This window comes from Dendropsophus ebraccatus, chromosome 9, assembly GCF_027789765.1.
Source record: "Dendropsophus ebraccatus isolate aDenEbr1 chromosome 9, aDenEbr1.pat, whole genome shotgun sequence".
NCBI classification, from domain to species: Eukaryota; Metazoa; Chordata; class Amphibia; order Anura; family Hylidae; genus Dendropsophus; species Dendropsophus ebraccatus.
Window position 1 is genome coordinate 88266688 of NC_091462.1, and position 17668 is coordinate 88284355.

General features: G+C 42.7%; 1 protein-coding gene across 1 annotated transcript in view; it reads left to right on the forward strand.

Annotated features, from left to right (window-relative positions):
• The window catches only part of CYTH3 (cytohesin 3), an 84746-nt gene that overhangs the window by 35392 nt on the left and 31686 nt on the right, over window positions 1-17668 (forward strand). Inside the window, exons 2-6 of the mRNA XM_069983779.1 lie at window positions 1477-1559; window positions 4886-4950; window positions 10693-10759; window positions 12082-12200; window positions 16864-16944. Coding sequence (XP_069839880.1) covers window positions 1477-1559; window positions 4886-4950; window positions 10693-10759; window positions 12082-12200; window positions 16864-16944 — 415 coding nt within the window. The remainder of the gene's footprint in view (window positions 1-1476; window positions 1560-4885; window positions 4951-10692; window positions 10760-12081; window positions 12201-16863; window positions 16945-17668) is intronic.

Genomic DNA, 17668 nt, shown 5'->3' on the forward strand with positions numbered 1-17668 from the left:
AACTCAAATACACGGTGGGCCAAAATTTTTAAATTGGACAAAGTCACAAGCCAACCTTGATAATTAATGAAGTGCGAATGGCACTGTCAGAGCAGCGTGCGTTGTTCCTGGTACTGTCATTGGTGTGCGTCTCCCAGCCATGTGTGCTATGATAAATTACATGACATGATAAATTGCTATGACATGATTAAACCCCAACCCATGTAATAAAATTGCCCCACATACTGTATTAGCCGGCCCTTCCAATAGTGCCTAATTAGTAGCCAGCCCCCCCAAGTGTCCCATATAGTAGCCAGCCCTTCCAATAGTGCCCAAATAGTAACTAGCCCCCAAAGTTTCCAATATAGTAGCCAGCCCTCCCCTGTAGTCTCATAGTAGCCATCCCTCCCCAATAGTCTCTTATAGTAGCCATCCCTCCCCAATAGTCTCATATAGTAGCCAGCCCTCCCCCATAGTCTCATATAGTAGCCATCCCTCCCCAATAGTTTCCTATAGTAGCCAGCCCTCCCCAATAGTCTCTTATGGTAGCCATCCCTCCTCAATAGTCTTATAGTAGCCATGCCTCTCCAATATTCTCTTATAGTAGCCAGCCCTCCCCAATAGTCTCTTATAGCAGCCAGCCCTCCCCAATAGTGTCTTATATAGTAGCCAGCCCTCCCCAACACTCATATAGTAGCCAGCCCTACCCAATAGTCTCATGTAGTAGCCAGCCCTCCCCCATAGTCTCTTACATAGTAGCCATGGTGGGCCATATGTAATTAAAACTCTGAATTGCCTGGCGGGCCAAAAATAATGGCATTACGGGCCAGATTTGGCCCGCGGACCAGAGTTTGACATGACTGCTATAGAGTGGCTTCTGTGTCCCCTACTCGCTGTCCTAAGATGGGGGGAAAAAGCTCTTGTCTCTATGTAATGGCAGCCCCCCTCCCTCTGTGCTATACTCTTGTGTATATACTGGAACTGCAGTAGGAAAAAGCCTCATTTCTGCAATCCGTAACCTTATCCTCTGGGCGTTTTGCAGCCCACTCGAGCAGTGATTATTTTTTTCTTCCTATATAGCCATTTCAATGCTGATTTCCTTATTCTGGAACAAAAAAAATTATATATATTATATAAAAAAATATATGTATATGTAACTAACCCTTTGTGGAGAACACAGCCTTGTTATATTTGTGGCCTCTGTGTTTCCTGTCACTGTGACCGGGCAATGAATTCGCTAAATTGAATTACTCGGTAGTCTTGGAGATGGTGACTTTGCATCTGTAACATGTCACATGAAACCAGCCTGAAAGGGCAGATTGTAATTCTGAAAGTGGAATAAAAGCTGTAGTTCTGGTTCAGGAGCGGGTGTCATCGTGGTGCGGAAATGTTTCATATTAATAGATTTGTCTGGTTAGGATGTGGTCGTCTTTATTGGTAGTGTCGTCGCTTTCTGTTGCGGGTCACCTAAAGTATTATTTCTCTTTTCCATTTCAGTGCCAGAAGATCTGTCGTCTGAGGAGAGAGAAGAGCTGTTAAATATAAGACGGAGGAAAAAGGAGCTTATAGATGACATTGAGGTAACCTTGGAATGTTACTCACTTTTTGCATGCAAATTTATGGCTAGGTGACCTATTGTTCAGATCATGCAACTCCCCCCTCCTCTGATGATTAATTCCTGCAGGAAATGCCCGCCGAGCCAATCACTGACTTTGATGGTCATTGCTGTGACCACTGATTGGTTGAAAGGGCATTAAAAAAAAAAAGAGTAAGCGGAGACCTGGTGGATTGGGGCAGATGAGTATGCTTGCTTTTTTTTTATTTTGTAAGTACTCAAAGTGTGCTATGAAACCATTGCAAATACCCCTTTAAATATAAAGAAAGCTTTATACCATACTTCTGTAGATATCTCAGCACCCCCCCCCCCCCCCTGCATACTGACCTCTCAGAGTACACACCCAACATTTTTTCATCAACATCGCAACGATAATGGTTTTAATTAGTAAAAAAAAAAATAAGCATTTGGATTTGAAGCCCAAGGGAAACCTTAATTTACTCTTCAGGGACAGTTAAAATCATCTGGAGAACACAGGAAGACTCGCAGATTGCAGACATACAGCCCAGGCTTGCTCTCTGCTGCATATAGCAGTACCTAGGCTCTGCTCTTAATTTCCTGTGTTCAGCCCTAATGTCCTTGTTACTAGAGACAGATTGTGTCTAACAACAGGCAGTTGACAGCAGGTTGCAGAGAAGTAAGACACCTAGTGACCAAAACTTTAAAGGTATTTTTCTGGGACCAGGTGTGTGTGTGTGTGTGTGTGTGTGTGTATATATATACCGGTCTCTTATACTGCATTGTGTGTCTCTTTTGCGTGCTCCTATATTAACTTTGTACAAGCAACCATACTATGTAAACCTGCCATAAACTGTAACGGTATGAGTTACATAGTGGGATAGAGGCAGTAAAAGGTGCTGTTTCTGAAGAAAGCAGCCATGTTTTTTTTAAGCCTGGACAACCCATTTAACATTTGCAGCAAAAATAGACTTTAGGAGTCTGAAATGAAGCATCTATGTTCCCTAGGATGACACATTTTGGGAATGACTGGACTGGGAACCTGATGGGGAAGCCTCCAAATGTTTGCAGTGATACAGTGGGAAAGCAGTCTGACATTGTGGTATAACAGCCATACTGGTTGTCACCCACCCATTTCCCAGAGATACTTTGGATATGACTAAGAAAATGCTGAGTAGGGATTTTAATTTCAGAAAAGAAGAATCAAGGACCAGTTAGATTTTTTTTTACTAGTAAAGTGACTGAATCACAAGGTCTTGTCTCTCCATGGAGTTTGCCGGCATGTTTCTCAGATACAATATGTGGGATTCTCTCCATCCAGCTGGGTGAGTGAACCGCACAGCATTATGACACATCTGGGTGTGGATTCTGCTGAGAAAGTAGCTGATATGCCGAGGCCAGGATATTTTAGGTCTCTCTGAGGATTGCTTTCCAATGGCTGCTGGACATTACTAAGGGTTGAGCAATCGTCCTCTGTAGACATACATCATGTGAAGTCGGAAGCTGAGTCCTGGACTCTGGAAATTGCCGTGATAAAAACCAGCTGGTCGTAGTTACATGTATGGTGGGAAATAGGATGTAGGGCTGTACACGGGGCTGGCCGGAACTCCTTTCCTTCATATAGACACACCACTCCACAAGTGTCAGCGGCTGCATGCACCAAACTGCATTACCATGCTCATTGCAGCATCCCTGTGCTTCCCTGAGTGCAGCTTCCTATTCTAGGAGAGATCCCTGACACCCTACTCCATGCTGGCTTAGGAGCTGCATTGCCCCCCGAAGCCCCAGCTACTATAACTTTTTGTCTGTGCTGCCAAAAAGAGGGAGACTTGGCACAGAAGCACAGAGGGACAACAAACAGGGGGCGGAGAGCACAGGACAGAAGTAGATGAATGGGGAAGGCACAAGATCACCAGTATATGAGGTAAACATACCGGCTAAACTCCATTACACAAGGGTGTATGCGGACCTGGCACCAGCCTAGTATATACATACTGTTTATAGATTGCTAAACTGATTATAGAATGTTATTTGATTGTCGGGGGTGCAACCTCCTGAGACCCCATTGATCAGCAGGATGAAGGGTCCGCTTTATTGTTTACACATGCACATCATCTTGTCGTTATGTGTTGCTGACCTGATATTGCATCTGTCCTATTCACTTAAAGCAGGGATAGGGACTCTTCGGCCCTCCAGCTACTGGACAGCAGGCATGATTGGAATTGTAGTTTTGCAATAGCTGGAGGGCTGAAGGTTCCCCATTGCTGATTTAGGGCCCTATTCCACCGGACGATTATCGTTCGCATAATCGTTAACTATTAACTATCTCAAACGACCGCTATTGCGAAAGACCTGAATATCTTCACCCATTTCCATGGAACGATAATCGTTACTTATGATCGTATTTGCGATAGTTTTTTTTTCTTCGCTATTTCTTCGCTAATGTGTTCGTATCTACTGCGAACGACCAAACAACGTCTTATTCAATGCGAACGTTTTGCGAACGAGCAACGATAAAAATAGGTCCAGGTCTTTTAAAGCGATCAACAATTTCTCGTTCGGTCATTAATCGTTAACTGCATTTCAATAGAATGATTATCGTTTTAGATTCTAACTATTTAACGATAATCTGAACGATAATCGTCCGGTGGAATAGGGCCCTTAGGGGCTAGAACCCCATGATAGACCAGTAATGGACGATCATGAAGATAGCCCTCTAACAAATCATTCTAATGAAACCCTTTAAGTGAAGCAAGGGTAAACTGCCCGCAACCACAAAACGGATAATGTCTTTCATTTTTGGCCAAAGAAATGTGATTGGTTAGTTTAGGTAATCCAGGCTTTTGCTTTGCGTTCTTATAAGCTGTGCACACACCATGCCCACACTTTGCCAGTTTTTGGGAATCTGTGCAGTTCTCATAGCTTTCCTAAGCGCGGTCACAGCTTTGGTGAATTAGAGAGGAAAGCTGTTTGCTGGTTTCGCTCACGCCATGGTAACAATGGCCGCTGTTGTCTTCACACAAACGCCTCTTTCATCCCTCCCAGATTCTCACTTTTTTGTTTGCTGTTTGATTTTTTACGCACAAACAAGAAGTTTTATGTCCGACGCTTCCGAAGTGTTTTATGTCGAGTCTTCAGAACAATGGTTTATATAGGAACTTTACAGTAACGTAATTGACCTCTGATGTTAAATCCGCGCTAATCCCGGCAAAAGTCTCATGGGCAATAATTGTGTCAGGATCGTGAAGCTTTCAGCAACTCCCACATGTAAAAGTCATCCCTTGTGTGTGGCGTGCGCTGGATGTAACCTTCTCCTCTCTCCACTTCATACAGAGGCTGAAGTTCGAGATCGCAGAGGTGATGACAGAAATCGACAATCTGACGTCTGTAGAAGAAAGGTAAGCGCTCACTTTAATCCTAGATCGCACTACAAAGGTTTTATGGTCCTAAATGCTTGTGTCCCACAGGTTTGTTAGAAGCCTCGGATTAAAGGGTGGCTGGGGGATTACTGGTTTATTACTATCAGACCACAATAAAAAGTATCTATTGTTCTGGAGTATTGTTAGCGGTGTAGGACATCCCATGGCCCTATGGGCCTGGGTAATGTATGTAGGAGTCAGGTATCAGTGGATATAGTGTCATTTCTTATCTACAGCTTAGTTACATCTAAATGTTAGTCATTGTTCCCTGTTATCAGCCATTTGGACAGGGGGGAGGCTGCTTGCTGTATTTATGGGATTTTGAGATGTTCTGTAGAGATGAGCGAACCTGGAGCATGCTCGAGTCCATCCGAACCCGAACATTTGGCATTTGATTAGCAGTGGCTGCTGAAGTTGGATAAAGCTCTAAGGCTATGTGGAAAACATGGATATAGTCATTGGCTGTATCCATGTTTTCCAGACAACCTTAGAGCTTTATCCAAGTTCAGCAGCCCCAGCTAATCAAATGCTCGGGTTCGGATGGACTCGAACCCGAACCCGGTTCCCTCATCTCTAATGTTCACAAATGCCATAGAGCAGGGGTAGGGAACCTCGGCTCTCCAGCTGTTGCAAAACTACAACTCCCATCATGCCTGGACAGCCAAAGCTACAGTTTTGGCTGTCCACCCATGATGGGAGTTGTAGTTTTGCAACAGGTGGACTTTGGCTGTCTGGGCATGAGGGGAGTTGTAGTTTTGCAACAGCTTTAAGGCCAAGGTTTTCCACCCCTGTCATAGAGGAATATTAGAGGTTATTAACTGGGGTTCGTGAATAGGGAAACTACAAAGCCTTGGCTGTCTAAGCATGATGGGAATTGTAGTTTTGTAACATGGCTCCTCCCATCTCTGATATAAATGGATCCATGAAGGCAATGGTGGATCTGTTTGTTCAAACGAATCCCGCATTAATGGAGTCTATAACGTTTCCAGTGTATTTGACCGCAAGAATAGCGCAGCAGGCTACGATTTTCTTGTCATCAGAAATACCAGAAACCCTGATGGAAAGCATTAAAATGTAAGTGTAAGCACTCATGCTGAATTTATATTCTCAGCATTCAATAGATGTTATGCTTGGCTTCATTCTGTCTTTATAGAGCGTTTAGTCCAGTGGTTATACCCGCTTATGGTACAACATGCTGCATTGAGCTATTGACACGTGTAATATTAGTATAATGGATTCAGAGTCCAGTCATTGCTAAGAATAGAAAATATATTATACTGGGTGATGGCAGCAATGGCGGCTTCCATTTAAGTGTACTTCCTGAATGGATGGATATATATATATATATATATATATATATATATATATATATATATATATATATATATATATATTACACACACATACACACACACACACACACACACACACACTGTCTGTGTGCCTCAGCCGTACAAGGCAAGCAGCCAGAAAACACACAGCAGAAGTCTGGCAATATATAGGTATACATACATGCATACACACACACATACATACAGGGTGGTCTAGGTCCAAAAGTAGGTGGACAGTATGTGTAATAGGGTTATGAAGGGGGAGATTTATCAAACATGGTGTAAGGTAAAACTGGCTCAGTTGCCCCTAGCAACCAATCAGATTCCACCTTTCATTTTCCAAAGAGTCTGTGAGGAATGAAAGGTGGAATCTGATTGGTTGCTAGGGGCAACCGAGCCAGTTTCACTTTACACCATGTTTGATAAATCCCCCCCTTCATAACCCTATTACACATACTGTCCACCTACTTTTGGACCACACTGTATATGTGTATGTATGTGTGTATATATATATATTATGCAAAAAAGGGGTCCGTGGAGCCTCAGTTACAAGTCTCAAAACACGGGAATAGCCAGATATCCCTCTCTCCAGAGAAGGAAGCCCATTGCCAAGGGGTGCCTCCTAGTGGGGAGAGCACCAAACCACCCTGATACGTAGTCCCTCAGGTCCTACCTCTGTTGCGAGCTTTGGGACCTAAATAGGGAAACACCAGGGTGGCCCCTGTGAGTCAAAGTCTAACTCTGTGGCGAGTATAACGACATAAGACAAGGGTTACCAAGGCTAGGCATCCATCCACAGACTAGGAGGCACCCCTTGGCAATGGGCTTCCTTCTCTGGAGAGAGGGATATCTGGCTATTCCCGTGTTTTGAGACTCGTAACTGAGGCTCCACGGACCCCTTTTTTGCATATTTAATTTTTGTATGGGACAATCAATGGAGACTCGTAAATGAGTACTCCATTGGAATTTTTCACTGTTCTCCCTGAGTTCAGTGATTGTTGTGTTTTGTTGGTCTATTTATCATTGCCCCAGTAGCCAGAATCCTGCTCCACACTGACGAGGGGCAAATACCCCGAAACTGCAGTCTGTGGATGGATGCCTAGCCTTAGTAACCCTTGTCTTATGTCGTTATACTCGCCACAGAGTTAGACTTTGACTCACAGGGGCCACCCTGGTGTTTCCCTATTAAGGTCCTAAAGCTCGCAACAGAGGTAGGACCTGAGGGACTACGTATCAGGGTGGTTTGGTGCTCTCCCCACTAGGAGGCACCCCTTGGCAATGGGCTTCCTTCTCTGGAGAGAGGGATATCTGGCTATTCCCGTGTTTTGAGACTCGTAACTGAGGCTCCACGGACCCCTTTTTTGCATATTTAAATTTTGTATGGGACAATCAATGGAGACTCGTAAATGAGTACTCCATTGGAATTTTTCACTGTTCTCCCTGAGTTCAGTGATTGTTGTGTTTTGTTGGTATAGATAGATAGATAGATATAATTTTAGATAGATATAATTTTAGATATATATATTTATATATATATATATATATATATATATATATATATATATATATTATTATATATATATTTATAATACCAATTTAGCAATTTTGTTACAGTGCTGTAGCTTTGCGTTTGCGGTTTGTGCATGGTGTCAGTGTGCCTCAGCCGTACAAGGCAAGCAGCCAGAAAACACAGAGCACAAGTCTGCCAATATATAGGTATATGGGGACCCAGAGACCTGCAATCTTTATTATCCTTATTATCCGGCTGATTATTTTTTTAAATTATTTCTAGTAAAGCAATAATCAGCTCTGATTACATGTAGCAGCTTATAAGACGGTGAGAAATGAGCCTTTGTGTTACATTGATATTTGAGGGTTGTGAGAATAGCGAGGGAGCTGCTGAGCTCTGTGTGTAACCGCTTCTCGTGATTGTCTTCGCGCACATCGCCCACAGGCAGCACAAAGCCGCCAAGTGTACGGCAGGATATCACGTGTCACTTTATGGGATGCGCTGGAAGCAGGATATTGGCGTGCCTAAAATTAATAAGACACTCTCATTCAGACAAACACTTGACTGGAAAATAAGTCATGGGACCTCATTTAAGGAGGAAGTCATCTTGTATGCTTTTTAAAATACCAACCCATGACTTCTGGGATCCAACTTTCCCTTTAAAGGAGAAGTGGTGTCCTTAAAGGTTGCTTGGTGTTTAAACATTTGCTTGTAATTTTGTAATTTTTACTAAGTCTGCTTGACTTAAGCTACCAGGATTTGGAAGGTGATGACTTAACCTTAAAAAGACACATTTCCATTAGCAAGAGTAGACTATCTGTGCATGGCAGCTGCTATGGGGCCCAGCAGCTGAAGGAGCCTACGAAAGTGAGACAGGTGTGGTAGGGATGAGAGGCTTTAGCCATACTTGTATTGATTTACTACAACACATCTCAACCTCATCATGTAAATAAGAACTTGCATTGGAGGAATATCTAGAGGCCAGAGGAAAATTTGCAAGGGATAAAGAGATGCAATCCACTTTAATACATGCAAAATATTACAGTCCTTCTCATGCTGTTGATGACTGTGACCACTAGGGGTCCCCATTCCATGTGATCTTATAGTGACCCCCTGAAATTGTGTTTATGTGCTCTCAATGGGGTGACCGTCTCAGCCAGCAGTTTTCCTGTATGATGAAGCTGCATGGATTGTTTCACGGGGGGAGACAAACTCCTATTACGATAGATATGATTATATAGCTCCTGTCACGCGGTTATAATGGATTTGATGACCGTTCAGACTGTATTGTAACAGTCTCGTAGCGTATTTAGAGATGTATGGAAAGAGGAGAGTTATTGCACTGTGCTCCCAGCAGGCAAAAGAAGAGCCTGTGGAGCCTCATCAAAGAGTCTCCAAACACAGGACTAGCCAGATATCCCTCAGGGAAGGACCCAGCCAAGGGGTGGCTCCTGTAAGGATACCACCATATTAAGTGGCCCCATAAGTCAATGTAATGACAAGGGAAAAACAAAGGCCAGGTTCCATCCACATACAGCTGTTTCAGGGTGTTGCCCCTCATCAGTGTGGAGCAGGATTCTGGCTAGGTGGGAGCAATGCCTAGTAGAGCCATAGGAGAAACACATTGCTGAACTCAGGGAGACCAGCCAAAAAGCGACAACACTGTCGGCTGCTAATGAAAGCGCTCAGTGCAGTGAAGTCCTAGGTGCATTGCCCCCTGGGAAACATGAGTATGCAAAAGAGGAGCCTGTGGAGCCTCATCAAAGAGTTTCAAAACACAGGACTAGCCAGATATCCCTCCGGGAAGGACCCAGCCAAAGGGTGGCTCCTGTAAAAAAACCACCATATTAAGTGGCCTTATAAGTCAATGTAATGACAAGTCCTGACTGGGTCCTTTTCCGGAGGGATATCTGGCTAGTCTTGTGTTTCAAGACTCTTTGATGAGGCTGCACAGGTTTGCATATTCATGTTTCCCAGGGGGCAATGCACCTAGGACTTCACTGCACTGAGCACTCTCATTAGCAGCCGGGAGTGTTGTCGTTTTTGGCTGGTCTCCCTGAGATCAGCGATCTGTTTCTCCCAGCAGGCAGAGATGGCACTGGTTGTAACTTCCGCTATGTGATGCTTTGATTTGAAAGGGAGAGGATGCAGTTTGAAATTTGAAAATCAGAATGGTGGCTGATCAGAGGTCACATGACCAAGATACAGTATAGAAATGTATGAATGCAGCAGAGCTGGGATGAACCAGATGACACTGCGGTAATAGTGATGATGAGAGTGCATTATATGGGCGATCCGCAGCAGTTGTAGCAACCTCCCTAATGAATACTGAGCTGCTAGTGTTCTCTGATTTTTTTTTAAAGTGTGTGTATTTTTTGTTGTGGTATCTGCAGTACTCGTTCCTCTCTAACTTCAGTCTGGCATTGAATAACGTATATAGTATTTCAGTGCCTGTCAGCTCTCACTGAGGCCAGATTAAAGGAATTTTACTGAATGAGCATAATTTGCCATATTGTAGCTGTTTCATGATGTTTACACGGGCATCATGCCAATCTCCTTCTTATAAATGTAAACTGTGAAAGAAATATGATGTAATGGCCGTGATGTCAGCCTAACCTAGAAATCCAAAGTGAAGACAGGCGCTCGCCTGCTGCTGCTTCATCTCCTTTAAGATCACTTAGCGGTGGGCTCTTAATGCTTCCGGAGAAGTCACAGCAAACCTGATGACTGCATCTATCTCTGGTCTCAGTAACACCATTAAATAGTCTGCAAGTCTATTTTCCTATCTATTAGTATGGCCTGATTTATGTTTTTTCCGTAATGTATGTGTATGCTGTTTTTAAGTGTCTCTAAAATTTTTTTTTTTTACTTTTCTAATAGCAAAACCACACAAAGGAATAAGCAGATTGCTATGGGAAGAAAGAAATTCAATATGGATCCCAAAAAGGTAATGTGTATAAAAAAATAATAAATAAATAAATATAAATATATATATATATATATATATATATATATATATATATATATATATATATATATATATATATATATATATATATATATATTATACATTTTATTTTGCTCATTTTGCTGACCTTTGTGCACATCCTGTTATCAGGCACTTGTATGTAGACTTTTAATTTGTAAGATTGTCGGCAGCAGCGTTTGGGCAGCATTTAGTTAAACAGATATGCCATGGTAGCTTGCTGTCTCCAGACAGATGCACACAATAGACTGTTTATTCAATTGGTACCAGACGGATGAGTCTGGCTCCTGCATTTTGCCTGTCCAGTCCTGCCCAATCAGAGATGACTGTTTCAGAAGATAAGTGAATGTAATGTGGGCTGAGCTGCATAAGCAGACACTCATAGCAACTGGTTAAACTGTTAGTGTGTTGTAACTGGTTGTCATAGGGTTAGGAAATGTTAAAGTGAATGTACCATCAGAAAATATTCTGCTTTTATCTAAAATATACTTCGCTACGTTTAAAAACAGTCCTGATATTATGCAGGTTTCAATCTGACACATCCTGGTCTGTAGAGAAAACCTAAATCAAGACTTTAATAATAATGAGATTTATTTGTATAGCGCCAACAGATTCTGTAGCGCCGACAGACAGGATTGCAGTAAAGGTCCACATACACTTTCAATAACTGATGGCCAAATAATCATTATCTCCCCCACTGTCACCTATCCTCCCCATATACAGGAACATGAGCGGCAGGTATTGCCTTATAGGCATAGTTAAATGGCCTCAGTGGGTCAGCTGATCTTTGGCCCTAATACATATGGCAGTGTCACCCAAATATAGATAAGACATAAGACCATTCACAATAAGTGATGGTCACAGCTTTCCTCCCCCTGCACATTGACCTCTGCACAGGTCACAGAGCATGCCTGTTAAACTGTAAAAATCTGCAACCAGAAAATGTTAAAGTGATTAGAAATAAACAATATGTATGACTATCTGGTATTAAATAGTAGAAAAATATAGAGGATACATTCCTTCCTTATGGTGTGGGAAGATGTCAGCGCACCATGAAGACCCCCCCCTATCCCCCATACCTGGGGAGAACAAGCAGACTTAATACAGGGTTTCCCTGAGTTTAGGCTCAGCAGTGTAATAGACCTGCACGCACTGGCGGTAATATAGATTAAAACCAGGTGACATATCTAATGGAGTACACAGGGGGAAGGGGTGACAAAAAGTGCATGGTAACATTAAGTTCTTATATTGTGTTTTTTTTTTTTTTTTTTTCTCAATAACAGGGTATCCAGTTCCTCATAGAGAATGATTTGCTGCAGAACACACCTGAGGATATAGCACAGTTTCTATACAAAGGTGAAGGACTCAACAAAACTGTCATTGGCGATTACCTGGGAGAAAGGTAAATTGATATGCTGAATTTTTAGCGCTTGGCTTTCGCTGAGATAGACTGCTGTATGTTGTATCAAGAAATGGAGAGTTAATAAATCATGGCGAGCCCTGTTATAACACCGCTGTACCTGGTGTCGGCAGCTAGTAAATGTGCAGCTCATAGTCAGGGCCGATTCAAGGGTTTCTGCCGCCTGAGGCAAACCTCAGGCGGCCGCCCCGAGTGATAGCCGGCATCCCGCCGGGAAAACCCACCCCCCCCCCTTCCTAAGCCCCCCCCCCCGACGCAGCAGCCATCTACTCACCTGTCCCACACCGCAGCCGGCCCTCGATCTCTGCTGTCTCCACATCCCGTCAGGTCCGCGATGTCACCCTGCAGCTGTCACGGACCTCCAGGCTGTGGTGAGTGAGTGAGTGAGTGAGTGAGTGGGGTGATCGGGTCGCGCGGGGCGGTCCCCCACCGACCCCGGGCACTCACCACAGCCTAGAGGTCCGTGACAGCTGCAGGGTGACATCGCGGGACCTGACGGGATGTGGAGAGCGCGGGCGACGGGACAGGTGAGCGGCCGCTGTCATTTTTGTTAAGTGATACTTAACAAAAATGACAGCAGGGGGGACATAATGCCGCCCCCTGCCGGACCGCAAATTCTGCCGCCTGAGGCGGAAGGCTCATTCCGCCTCATGGCAGAAGCGGGCCTGCTCATAGTGATATGAGATCAAGCAGTCATTCCGGGGAAGAGGATTTTACTGTCCGCTTTGTCTGTTATCTCCATTGATGAACAGTAAAGTCTGCTTATCCCCAGCCTGAGATGGTTGATCACAGAAACCAGTAAACTCTTGTCATGAAAAGTGCCTAGAATATAAGCAAATCCATGCACATTCACATCAGTAGGGTGTTTTGTGTAATGCATAATAGGACGGGTCCTCCAAAGTGAGAGACACTACTGTATGTAATCGCTGTTCAGTCTGACCAAGGGATAAGAATCCTTAACGGAGGACCCACTCTATTAACGGAGTTTACTAATAGGGTGTGTTAAAAGGAGTTTTGTAACAACCCCCAACGTTTTCAAGGCATAACCATACGGAAAGAAGTGACTTCACTTCTTTTTGGTGCAGTTCCCCATCTCCCATTGAAGTCATTAGGGGCAGGACTTTGTAACGTGACAGAGTGGTGTTTGATACAGAAATGGCATGGCTTCTGCATCAGAAACCCTATTGTTTCCGGATATTGCTGAATGTTTTGTGGCTAGAAAAGTATGGATAGTTGTAGCTCTATAGTGTTTTGGTCAATGATACATAGTTAAAGGGTAACGCCAGTTTTTTTTTTTTTTTTTTTTTGTTTTGTTTTGTTTTTTTTTTAAATCAACTGGTACCAGAAAGTTTGTAAATTGCTTCTATTTAAAAATCTTCTACTATCAGCTGCTGTATGTCCTGCAGGAAGAGGTGTCTTCCTTCAGTCTGACATGGAGCTCTCTTCTGCCATCTCACCTTTTCCATGCCAGGAAATGTCCAAAGCAGTAGCAAATCCTCATAGAAAACCTATCCTGCTCTGACACAAGGCTCCATGACAGGAACTGCGCAGACTGGGGAGAATACACCACTTCCTGCAGGACATACAGCAGCTGATAAATACTAGAAGACTTGAGATTTTTAAATAGAAGTAATTAACAAATATATCTAACCTTTTGACACCAGCCAAGTTCCCCTTTGAAGAGGGTATATGGCTATAATAAAATGTGTAAATGTGGATGTTGTAGCGGACATATACTTCAGCAGCTGATAATTTTATCTGCATTTTAGGTTCTAACTGAATAGGTAAGGTCTGAAACCTTAGACGGCCATGATCCCCAGGATAGGGGTTGTTGGTGGTATTCCTTGCATCTGCTGAGGAAACGTGCATGTTCTCTTCATGATGGAGTGAATGAGATTTATACAAAGCAGATGGCGAACTGTATGATTACTGTCTGCAGATTATAACACGCTATGGTGGAAAAGCCCATCAATATACAGGCATTACAGTGACCTCCAATACTTCCCACACACATACTGAGAGAATTCTGACCAACTGGTATAGAGCTGTCTGATTCATCAAATCTTCTCTAGAGTAGTTTCCTCCTACAGAAATAACCATTGTCACATTGATAAGGATTTTTTGGGACTTTTTTTTTTAGTTGATTTTTTTTTTCTATTTTTACGAATTGAAATAACTTATATATTATGTCCGAGTTTGGATTTGCCCCACCAGCCATGTCATCGATCACATAGTCTATGTGGGAATATATAGTAAAATGTATATAGATGCTAGGGGGGACTAGTGCAGAGCTTGAAATGTGAGCAGTCACCCTTTTGAATCCCTATTTTGAATGTAACAAACCTGTTCATATTGTGTCTTCCGAGCAGTCTAGAATTTGTGTATTGGCCGTAAACCTTCTCTGCATGCCAGACGTGTGCGCTGTGCCTGCTATCTGCCACCTCGTTCTGCGCTGTGGCTCCTTTATAGGAATTTGTCTACGTGCCAGCATACACATTTGGGCACACAGAACTGCATTGAGAATAATATTTTTTTTAATAACTTCAAACAGCAGAACCTGCGCCTGGATGGTGTCCACGCCGAAAGGGTTTGCGTGTAAAAATTAAAGCAAATATTTTCACTTTTAGATTTCAGGATTTTCTGGATGGCGTCATCATTCTGGGCGCATTTTTTTTTTTTTATTATTATAATTTTAGTATGGCTGAAGAGGTGGCGTTTTCTACACTTACATACTGTATTTTATATTGAACATGCACCTCTATAAAAAAAATAAAAATTTTTTTGGCTCTATGCTTCCATTAAAGAAAAGAAATAGGCTACAACCTCTTATGTTTCGGAGTCTGGTGTTCCTTTAGGAGCCGTCTGTTTTCAGTGCTGTGGGTTTGGTGGAGATATAACCACAGATCTATAGCAAGCTTTGTCAGACATTAGACGTTTCTGTCATTCAGACTAGTCGCTGGCAGGTGACCAGGAGAGGCGGCTCTGACTCCTCGCTTTAGCAGGAAGTTCTGGTTAGGAGGCTTTTAGGTGAAGTCTCTCTGTAGGTGCGGGGCATCCAATACATCTAAGCAGTATTTACCTGGTGTATTTCTATGAAGGCTAGTAATGTGGCAGAGTTGTCATGTAAAGAGTCTGTGCCCCATTGTGGTCTATTGAGAAGGGGCAAAAAGTAAAACCTTTGCTGCAGACATATATATTTATATGTAAAACAAGCTGGAATTTGAATGGCACTGCAATGCTTGACAGCAATAGAAGCTTCCAGCTAGAGGGGTGCACCACCACTGGGAAAGCCAAACTCAAGGCTCCACTGGATAAAGTAGAACTTCAAGGGAATAACTTTAAAGGTGTTATCCAGCGCTACAAAAACATGGCCACTTTCCCCCTCTCTCGTCTCCAGTTCAGGTGTGGTTTGCAATTAAGCTCCATTTACTTCAAAGGAACGGAGTTCCAAACCCCACCCAATCTGGAGACTAGAGAGGGGAAAAAGTGGCCATGTTTTTGTAGCGCTGGATAACCCTTTCAAGGGCTTGAGAGACTCGTCGAAACATCGAAACGTCGCACCTGATGGGTGAATACATTTTTTTCCTACGTCACCGCAAGCCTGGAGTTCCGCCTATTTCTTCCTTTAAAACTATACTCTATTTATGTATGCTTATATAAAGTACCGTAAAAAATAATTGTAGAAATTAAAAAAGCCTTCTAATGTTTTTTTTTTTTTTGTGTAGGCCCTCCCTCTTCCCCAAAAAATGATAATTTCCTCCACTATTGTAATATATACAACAACTTTATTCTGCCGGATGCCACTATAATGGTGCCCAATTGGGTGTTAAAAAATATTTTATATAATAAAAGGCTAAAAGGCGTAATTACATAATGTGCATTATATATGTAGCTCAATAGAACTTTTACCAAACACGACTCTTCCACAAAACACCAGCTATCATGCATATGCGTCAGTGGGGGTGGGGGGTGGGAAGAGTTAAAGCTTTTGAAATGTTGGGATGAAAGGCCCTTACGGGGCTTATTATGCAATGTAAAATGTTATTTACATAGGACTGCACAAGCCTTTCAGCTCTAAATCTTATTTATAGAAAATGTTGACACATTCTAAATGGATTAGTGGCTGTAATGTTCGCTCCTGCACACCATCACTAGGCAGCCATTGTAGCAGAAGCTCAAGCATCCAGTCTTGGCAGCAGCAGCAGGCATGGGCCGTCACTCACCCGTCCCTGAATGCCCCTGTTGTGTAATCCTGATTTATACTCTCACAAAGGTTGAGGAATGTGGACATGTGTTAAACCATTTGAGCACAAGACCCTGCTTCTCCGAGCTGCCACTTCACGTGTACCTTGTGCTAAGCAGGAAACGCATGAGCCCTTGTATTAGAGTTATGGAAAATACAGCGCCTTCTTCTAATGCGGGAAACAGACATTATTGAAGAAGTTTAGGGGCAATTTGTTTTGCTAAGGCCTTACGCCACACAAGAGTTTATTTGGTATTATAAACCCCAGCCTGACTACTTTATACTCCTGTTATTTCAATATTATATATGGCGCAGGCTGTGTACTATGGTGGCATAGCAGCCACCGAATGGCTTCCTGTTGAGTTACCACTTATGTTCATATATGTTCATTTTCTCTTACAGGGATGACTTCAATATCCTGGTGCTTCAAGCGTTTGTTGAACTCCATGAGTTTGCAGATTTAAACCTTGTCCAGGCTTTAAGGTCAGTGCAGAGATCTACTTATAGTTAGTTATAGAAATTCTGTGTGTGTGTGTGTGTGTGTGTGTGTGTGTGTATATATATATATATATATATATATATATATATATAATATATATTTAATTAATTATATACACACACAGTAGTATTATGCCTTAAATGTGGAAACCATGTTGGCACAGGTAAGGCTTATACAAACTGTAAAACAGTCTTGACGCCAGTGAACCCTGCCATATAAAACTATACAGCTTAATGTGTCTCTGAGCATTACAGTTAATAGATTACCCACTATTGGCCCCAGATCACATAGACCACTGCTTAACACTGGGAAACATAGCAAGGTTTCCATTTCATAATGTCTGAAAGAGGGATGGTGTTGTGGTTGCCATTCTGCTTTTTAGCAAATCTTGAGGAAAAGGATATATGGAGTATTGCTATTGATGTGTTACCCTGTATGATTAGGTTTACCATAAATTCAAACATGGCAATAAATATCTCTTCAGCTTGTGGATTCGGCAGTGTGGAGTTACAAAGAATGAAAAATATATATGTAAAGTTTAAAGAAGTCCCTTAAAACTAAAAAATGACATAAAGGCAGGGTGTGAGGGAACATAATAAACAAAGTTTACTTACCTGTTCTCCTGCCCTGTAGCTCTGCTCCTGGATCTCACTGACAGCCACCGGCCTCCTGCAGCTCCCTTATCTGCAATGTCACATACGCAGTTAA